General features: G+C 51.7%; 1 protein-coding gene across 1 annotated transcript; it reads left to right on the top strand.

Annotated features, from left to right (window-relative positions):
• Window positions 1–2,589: 2,589 nt before the first annotated feature.
• Window positions 2,590–3,720, top strand: FAM181B (family with sequence similarity 181 member B). The gene has a single exon (XM_056858526.1). It carries the CDS (start codon window positions 2,590–2,592, stop codon window positions 3,718–3,720), a length of 1,131 nt encoding a protein of 376 aa, XP_056714504.1.
• The last annotated feature ends 5,690 nt before the right edge of the window (window positions 3,721–9,410 follow it).

The raw sequence follows: 9,410 nt of genomic DNA, 5'->3' as shown, positions 1-9,410 counted from the left end.
AGAGCGGTCCCTGGCTGGAAGGGCCGGATCCAGATAAATGCTGAGCCTGTGGCATTGTACCCCACAGAGGCCTCCAGGTGGTGGCATAGTTAAATTGTGGAACTCCCTGCCCCAGGATGTAGTGATGGTTGCCAGCTTGGAAGGCTTGAAGAGGGGAGTGGACATGTTCATGGAGGAGAGGGGTATTCATTGGCTACTAGTCAAAATAGATACTAGTCACAATGCTTACTTATTCTCTCCAGGATCAGAGGAGCATGCCTATTATATTGGGTGCTGTAAAGGAACACAGGCAGGATAATGCTGCTGCAGTAGTCTTGTTTGTGGGCTTCTTAGAGGCACCTGGTTGGCCGCTGTGTGAACAGACTGCTGGACGTGATGGGTCTTGGTCTGATCCAGCAGGGCTTTTCTTATGTGGTGATGGCTTCCAACTTGGCAGGCTTTAAGAGGGGAGTGGGCATGTTCATGGAGGAGAGGACTATCCATGGCTACTAGTCACAATGGACTCTAGTCATGATGCATACCTATTCTCTCCTGTATCAGAGGAGCATGCATATTCTATTAGGTGCTTTGGAACACAGGCAGGATAATGCTGCTGCGGTTGTCTTGTTTGTAGGCTTCCTGGAGGCACCTCTATCAGCTGGAGATCAGTTGTAATAGCAGGAGATCTTCAGCTAGTACCTGGAGGCTGGCAATCCTAGAGAGGAATCGCCATAGGAAGGAAAGAAAAAAACAGAAGAAAAGCTATTTTATTTTCACTTTCTCTAAAAAAAAACCAACAACACTATTGCATATATCCTCGGCTCCTTATGAAATCTTCATCTGCCCCCTTAAACAAAAGTGATCTTTGTCTGTGCAAAAGGGACCTAAAGGAAGGCCATTTATGCAAAAACCAAGGTTTTGCCTTGGATTTGCTCCCATTTATGCACGGGAGGTTTTGCCTTGGATTTGCTGCTGTCTAGATGCACATTTCCCACATCCAAATGCTCAAAACTCTGCATGGGGGCTTATTGTTGAGTTTTGAGGATCCGGATTGGGAAAATGTGCGTCTACAGAGCGGCACATCCAAGGCGAAACTGATATGCCTGTATTATTGTATCAATTCCTGATGACAATAACACAGTAGGAGGTTGATAGTTCAAAGCAGTTTGTTTATTGGGCCCAATATACACACCGGGTGAAAATTGCCCCAAACGCGAAGGACAATTCACGCACACATCAAAGGTGTGCAAGCAGGGATATAATCTTTGGTAACGGGACGTACAAAAGACGAAATACATGGTGTCAATACATGGAACCAATAATCGATATTTAAGGATTTGAATACCCTATTAGAGATTCGGAGGCGTTATGTAGGAATGGGGATCTCATTCTCACTAATGAGCAGCGAAGACCCTCACGGTCAGGTGCTTTTCTATTTGATCCTAAATGACTGCAGTTCTTCTTATCTTGGACCCTGGGGGCTGCCAAGGCCAACCAAGAGGGCTCCTAGCTGGTTCTTATCTCTGGAAAACCAGCTTATGCAAGCACACTAAAGCCGTCTATGGATTCTTTAATTAGCTTCTAACTAAGGCGCAACAGTGGGCCTCTTATACTTGAGGCCTGTAACATATGCATCAGGACTGAACTGACCCTAGAAGCTAAAATGACTAAACTGAGGCTGTCGTATTTTGGTCACGTCATGAGACGACAAGAGTCACTGGAAAAGACCGTCATGCTAGGAAAAGTTGAGGGCAGCAGGAAAAGAGGAAGACCCAACAAGAGATGGATGGACTCAATCAAGGAAGCCACGGCCCTCAGTTTGCAAGATCTGAGCAAGGCTGTCAAAGATAGGACATTTTGGAGGACTTTCGTTCATAGGGTCGCCATGAGTCGGAAGCGACTTGATGGCACTTAACACACACACACACACAACATCTGCAAGCGCTTGCTTGGTGCAACTCTACAAGCCCCCTCTAATACGCTGAGCGTGGCACGTCCATGAGTGCAGATATACTTTATTGAGTACAATTCACTTCTGAAGAAGTGAGCTGCGGCTCACGAAAGCTCATAACCCTACCAGAAAACATTTTTGTTAGTCTTTAAGGTGCTACTGGACTCTTGCCCTTTTTGTTTATTGAGTACCAAGAATATATTTCAAACCAAAGAATACCTTTCTAACCCATTTCCCATGGCATACAATGATTTCAGGCATTACAAAACCTCCTGTGCGTAAGAGGTCGGAGTCAGAAGAGAGCCGGGACCTCCGGGTGGGCGTTTGCGAGCCGGAGACCGCCAGGCAAGGGTTAAGGGGGTCCTCCGAGGGGGGGGGCGAGCCTCCTTCCCTCCCCCCTCCCCATCCTTGGGGGGTGGCGTCACCAGCTCCCTCCTCCTCCTCTCCCCGATGGGGCGGGGGGGGAGAGAGGCGTCGTCGGGAGCCCCGCAGCCGCCGGCCTCAGTCGGAGCCCCGGGCCAAGCTCGACGGCGGCGGCGGATCGGGGCGAGAGGCGATGCGGCGCGGCGGGGGCCCGTCGAGGCTCGCATGGGAGCCAAGGGGGGCCTGATTCGGGCCACCGGCCGCGGCAAGGGGGGGCTCCTCCGCCGGGCGAGGCGATGGCCGTGCAAGCGGCCCCCCCGCCGCCGCCCCACCACCACCCCTTCGCCCCCTTCGGCTTCCCGGCGGCGGGGCAGGGCTCCGGCGGCGGGGGCCCCCTCGGGCCGGGCGGGGGCGCCGCCGAGGCCGGGGACCTGCTCAGCTTCATCGACTCGGCCTCCAGCAACATCAAGCTGGCCCTGGACAAGCCCGGGAGGTCCAGGCGGAAGGTCAACCATCGGAAGTACCTGCAGAAGCAGATCAAGCGCTGCACCGGCATGATCGGGGCCGGAGGAGGAGGAGGAGGAGGAGGAGGAGGAGGAGGGGGCGCCCCGTCGGCGGCGGCCAACCCCCCTGGCCCGCAGGAAGCGACGAATATTAGCAATAATAATAATAATAGCAATACTAATGGCAATCCTAGCAGCCACCCTGTTCCTAAGCGGACTTCTCCGACGGCGGCTTCGGCCTCGGCGTCGCCGCCCCGCGGCGGAGCGGCGCATTGCAAGCCGGCGGCCAAGCGCGAAGGCGCCGCTTTGCAGCGCCGGAGCCTGGCCGCCCTCTTCGACTCGCTGCAGCCGTCGGGTTTCGAGCCGGAGCGGCCCCCGGGGGCGGGAGGGGGCAGCCCCGAGGACGGAGCGGGGCCCTCGGCCCTCGGGGGCGGCGGCAGGAAGGTGCCGCTCCGCAAGCGCAACCTGCCCCCCTCCTTCTTCACCGAGCCGGCCGCCGCCCCCCCCTGCTCGACGGCCCCCGGGGCGGCGGAGCCCGGCCCGGCAATGAAGGACCCCGCCGGGCCGGAGGAGCTCTTCGACCTCCTGGCCGCCCCCGAGTACGGCGCCCTCCTGCCGGACCCCCCGCAGCAGCAGCAGCCGTCGATGTTCCCGGCCGGCGGCCGGCTGCAGGCGTCGGATCTGGGCGGGGAGGCGGCCCTCTACGAGGCGCTCCCCCCGCTGCCCCACCTGATGTACCCCGAGCCCCCCCTGCGGCCCCTGCCGCCCCTTTACGCCGGCGCGTCGGACCCCGAGAGCAGCCCGACGGCTCACTTGCCCGCCTTCGCCCCCTTTTTCCCCGACTGCCCTCTGCCTGCGCCCCCGGCCATGCCCTATGACTATGCCCCCGGGTATGCCAGGGGGGTACCTTATGCCAACCTTTAGAGGGAGGAGATGGGGTTGGGTTTGGAAAGGGTTTTTTGGGGGGGCAGATCCCTCGAGGGAGCGGACGAAGACTTGGGGCGGGGTTGGGACTGAACCCTAGAATTCGGGGTGTAAGGGACGGCTATGGAGCAGGGGGCTAAAAACAATCCCCCCTACCCAAAGCCCTGGCAGCGCCTTCCTTGGATCCCAGGAATCCACTTGATCTTTAGCATCTCACAGGTTAACTGGTTAAGGCCGTGAACAGATTGCAAGAGTCGTTTCCCCCACATCTGGTGGATCTGGAGAACTGGACTTCGCCTGGGAGTTGGGCTAAGAGAGAGCCGAAGGAGCGCGGAGAAACCTACGGTTCCCGGGAGTCTTTGGGGCCAGCCATGGCGATGGAAGGAATGACACAAATTGATCGACGTTTGTAATACTTTTGCCTGACCCCCTCCCCCCAAGTGCCCCCCAATAGAGCCAGCGGGGTGTAGTGGTTAAGAGCAGTGATTTGGAGCGGTGGAGTCTGATCTGGAAAACCAGGTTCGATTCCCCACTCCTTTGCATGAGCGGCGGAGGCTCATCTGGTGAACTGGGTTTGTTTCCCCGCTCCTGCGCACGAAGCCAGCTGGGTGACCTTGGGCTAGTCACAGCTCTCTCAGCCCCACCTCCCTCCCAAGATGTCATCTGTTGCGGGGAGGGGAAGGTGATTGTAAGCCTTATACTGAATCAGACCCAAGGTCCATCAAGGTCAATATTGCCTACTCAGACTGGCAGCAGCTCTCAGGCTGAGGTCTTTCACATCACCTGCTACCTGAGCCCTTTAACTAGAGATACTGGGGATTGAACAGGGGCCCTTTTGCATGTCAGCTCTTCTACTGATCCACGGCCCCTCCTTCACTGGCTTGCATGAGAGAATATCAACTGGGTGTTCTTGGGACGGAACCTGGGCCCTTTTGGCTTGCAAAGCAGGTATTCTGCCACTAAGCTATAGTCCCAAGGGGTTAGATCCAGCACAGTGTTTCCGCTCATGCAAGGACTTCTGCCGGCGGGGTGTGGCTTTATAGCTCCTTTCCCAGGACAGACCCAAATAGAACCTGAGTTTCTACTCCTGGGGTAAATGGGGCCTCCAGGAATAGGAGTTTGGGGGCATTTCGACTGCCACGGGAGGAGGGGGGGAGCCGCAAAAATCACACTCCGTGGGCGGAAATGGTTGCGCTCGTGGAAACGCTGTGCTGGATCCAACCCAAGTAATTCTTACGTTTTGAATGTTTGGGATACTGAATTCAGGGATGCCCCCTCCGCCTCTCTGTATCTGCCCCAAATAGGAGTTATTTCTGTATGTGGTAAGGGAGATTTATGCACAGTAACTTGTGTGCTTGGATCCTGTGTGCTGATTTGTGCCGATCGTCTATGGATCTTGGAAAATCTGTGCTCTTATCTCTTTTGAAGTGGAGTGCAAGGGTTGAAGCTCGACATGCACTCAAGTATGAAAATGAAATATTTCTCTGCCGCTGATTTGGGTTCAAGTTATTCTAAATCTGCGTACCCCTTGCATGTATACTGGGAAACCCAGTATGTGAAAATTACATATGGCCATTTATGCAGGGTCAATTTTGATGCTCGCTCAAAGCTCTTTTTTTTTTAAATGCAACCTTTAAAATGCCTATTCACGGTCCCAACGCAAAAGGAGAAATTCCACCCCCCCTCGCCTGCTCCTTCGTTCCTTCCATTAGCAACCACAATTTGCATAGCTAATGCGCGGCTGTGATTTTGCATTCTTAAGGGGATTCTTCGAGGCGGGGGCAGAGCAAACACAAAAGGTCGCGTTAAAGGTGCTCTTATGAAATGCAAAGCAGCTATGCGCCGGCTTCGCAGTCACTTCCTAAATGACTGTTCAGTGTGAAAAACTAAAAATATATATATATGCGGGGAACTTCAGCCTGGAACATGCTAATTATCAAGCATAAATGGCCTGTGTTTTGCCACATGGACAATACGTTTTGCAGCCATTCACACTTCATATGGCAAAAATATTTGACATGTGTCTGGAGGAGCTAGGTGAGAGCTGTAACCTGTGAAGGAAATGTGCATGCCTGTATACATCTGCCAGGTATTTGCCAGGACCCAGCTGCCAATCGCAACTCCCTCATACACTCCTGGCTGCCTACAGAGGTCTGTCTATCTTGCCTTCATAGTTCACATGCATCTTCTGGTGTACTCATGGAAAACATATCTGCTGAGTAAAGTTGGGTTGTAAATAGTGACTGTTGGTCACCTCTGGACCAAGGATTGCCTCCAGGTGATCAAATAAGGAAATTTGGGTTTCCTTAGTTTTGGTTCCTTATTTTTGGCTTGAGGCTGTCATAGGTACGACCAGGAAATCAACATGTTTGTGGCGTAGTGACCTTTGTGGAGTTTGAGCTGATCTACCCATTACTGTGGTAGATCAACGCATGTACTGCGATCTATACATTACTGTGGAAATGGTAGAAATGTGGTCTGTTCCACTTCAGGTGCTAGGGAAAGGAGAAGATTTCATTTCCAAATGTTCCCTATGTAAGCAAAATAAATGTACCCTCGGGCTGGTTTGCTACATGCGAGGGGCTTTTCAACATTGGGGCCTATCAAAAAATTTGAATCTCCACCTGCAGTCTAAAGCGGTACAGTGTAGAATTCTACCACTCTCATCTTGCATACTTTGCAGAATAGTGGGGCTGATGGATCATGGCTTCCAAACATGTATGTTTCGAAGAGGGTGTCTATTAATCTTAATGGACATTGTGCAGGGCAGAAGGACCATAGCTCAGTGGTAGAGCATCTGCTTGGCACGCTGAAGGTCCCGGTTCAATCCCTAGCACCTCCAGATAAAAGGGCTGATGGATCATGTATGTTTCGAAAAGCAGTCCCTTCTGCAGTTTTTCACACATGATAATAACACACTTTGGGGAGGAGGCATTGATCAGTGGTAGAACATCTGCTTGGCATGCAGAAGGTTCCAGGTTCAACCCTCAACTTCTTCAGTTAGAAGATTAGGTAGCAGGTGATGTGAAAGACCTTTGCCTAAGACCCTGGAGAGAGCCACTGCCAGACAGAGTAGACAATACTGATCTTGATGGACCGAAAGGTCTGATGCAGCATAAGACGGCTTCTGTAATTTCTTTGCCACTCGGGTGACTATTTTGGTTGTGAATGCTGCAGGAAGTCGTATGAACACATGAAGCTGCCTTATAGTGAATCAGATGGTTAGTCCGTAAAGATCAGTATTGTCTACTCAGACTGGCAGCAGCTCTCCAGGGTCTCAGCTGGAGGTCTTTCACATCACTTACTACCAGATCTTCTAACTGAAGAAGTTGGGGATTGAACCTGGAACCTTCTGCATGCCAGGCAGATGTTCTACCACTGAGCTATGCCCTCCTCCCCAAGGTGTGTATCATAGTGTGTGAAAAACTGCACAAGGGACTGCTTTTCGAAACATACATGATCCATCAGCCCTTTTATCTGGAGGTGCTAGGGATTGAACCGGGACCTTCAGCGTGCCAAGCAGATGCTCTACCACTGAGTTATGGTCCTTCTGCCCTGCACAATGTCCATTAAGATTAATAGACACCCTCTGCCTGGATATTGTCTCAGGGAAGCCTACTGAAATGCACAGGATGGATGGTCTTTGATGAAGGTCCTGTTCACTTCCTGGGGCAGAAATGTCTAATACTGTTGGAAGAGAGGGAGTGTCCCCTGGGAATGCCCGGAAAGGAAGGCACCCCTCCAGTAGAGGGCGAAGAGTTTGGGGAGGGGCTGTGGCTCAGTGGTAGAGTATCTGCTGGGCATGCAGAAGGTCCCAGGTTCAGTCCCCGGCATCTCCAGTTAAAGGGACTAGGCAAGTAGGTGATGTGAAAGACCTCTGCATGAGACCTTGGAGAGCCGCTGCCGGACTGAGTGGACAATACTGACTTTGATGGACCAGGAGCCTATTTAGCATAAGGCAGCTTCATGTGTTCAACAAAGCAGTGAAATGGAGGGATTGGATAAGATGGATCAATGAGTAAGAAAGGGGAGGATTCACCAGGGCCCTCTGCAGCGTTCCGTACTTTATGGATGGTTCCTCTGCTTGGAACAACAAGACATGACACACTTTTTGGGCAGGCACTCAAAAGAACTCGGGATACCTCTTGGCCTTGATCCGGCTCTAATGATGCACGGTAACTCTTATTCTGGGTTAGGGTGCGCACCCGCATTAAAAGACACCTCCGGCATTACAGTGGGGTCCAAATGAGCATGAAGGCATGCGCGTCTACATTTTGTCACGCATGCCTGCTTCCGCCTGTGGATCTCCCTCGCTGGATAAGGGTGTGTGGATTTACTATTTATACAATACCCTTAGAGAGGGTTTTTTGACAGGGAGCAAACATATGTCGTAATGTCTGGTGTGGTGTACTAGTACTGGTAAAGAGCAGTGTTGTTTTTCCAAGCATCTACAATAACCTAGTGCTTCTAAATGATGCTCCCGGGGTATCACCTCTGTTGTTAAATACACTGTACATCATAAAATAGTAATATTTAATTCCTCTGGATGTTATTTTTTACAGAAAGTAATAACTGCGTGGTTGTGTTCTTTAGGACCAAATTCGATTAACCCTAGGCCAGTTCAACTGATAGAGACATCTAATACTCTGCACATGTGATGGGCACTGTTTTTCTAAAGCAGCCATGGCTAGTTGTATGCAACTAAGTAAAAATCCCTCCCCATTTCATCGGTTCTTTTCTTGTAAAATTTTTCCCCACCCCCTGTGTATAATGAGCAGTGGCTGGATTTTTTAAATCTGAAGCCATGCAACGAGAGCCAAGTTCATCTAAGCCAGCAAGACGACGGATCGACTCATCCACGCAATTACTAAATCCTCGCTCCTCGGACAGATTGCTCTAGCATAGACCCTTTGACACATATTCCCCCCCCCCCCAGTATTTAACAATGTATCCGAGGATACTGCAGACAGCAATCCTGAGATGAGTAAATGATAAGGATTTGCAAACTGTTTGGGACAAAATCAAACAGGACCGGCTCTGCTGATCCAACTCGCATGAACTCCGGTGGGCTTCCTTCACGCACACATCAAGGCACGGGAAGAAATGCTGTCAAGTCAACTTGTGTATAAGATGTAATTTGATAATTAAGTTATGTTCATTAAAGCCTATGAGAAATCACAAAAGCTTTAAGGTGCTGTGTACTTTAAAGGGATGTGTTCATGTTAAGGGATGAAGGGATGTAGCCCAGTGTTGATGTAGGATCATAGAATCATAGGGCGCTTTCACACATCCTGAATAATGCACCTTGGACCTGAGTGGTGGAACAGCAGATCCGGTGTGGGTGGGTCGCGGGGTACTTTTGCCTCTTGCTCCGGCACTGCTTTCCTCATAGTTCGACACCCCAGGCAGCCACTTGGGTTGCTTATGCAGTGAGACGGTCCTGCTGTTGAGAGCCAGCGTGGTGTAGTGGTAAAGAGTGGTGGACTCTAATCTGGAGAACCGGGTTTGATTCCCCACTCCTCCACATGAGCGACGGACTCTAATCTGGAGAACGATTTCAATTCCTCACCCCCCCACGTAAAGCCTGCTGGGTGACCTTGGGCCAGTCACAGTTCTCTCCGAACTCTCTCAGCCTCACCTACCTCACAAGGTGCCTGTTGTTGGGAGGGGAAGTGAGAGCGATTGTAAGC

The sequence above is a fragment of the Euleptes europaea genome, chromosome 12 (assembly GCF_029931775.1).
Source record: "Euleptes europaea isolate rEulEur1 chromosome 12, rEulEur1.hap1, whole genome shotgun sequence".
Taxonomy (NCBI): Eukaryota; Metazoa; Chordata; class Lepidosauria; order Squamata; family Sphaerodactylidae; genus Euleptes; species Euleptes europaea.
Note: the sequence above shows the minus strand (reverse complement) of the source record. Positions and strands in the feature narration are given on the sequence as shown.

Coding starts and splice junctions, on each gene's coding strand:
- FAM181B (XM_056858526.1), top strand. CDS start 2,590: ATGGCCGTGCAAGCGGCCCCCCCGCCGCCGCCCCACCACCACCCCTTC.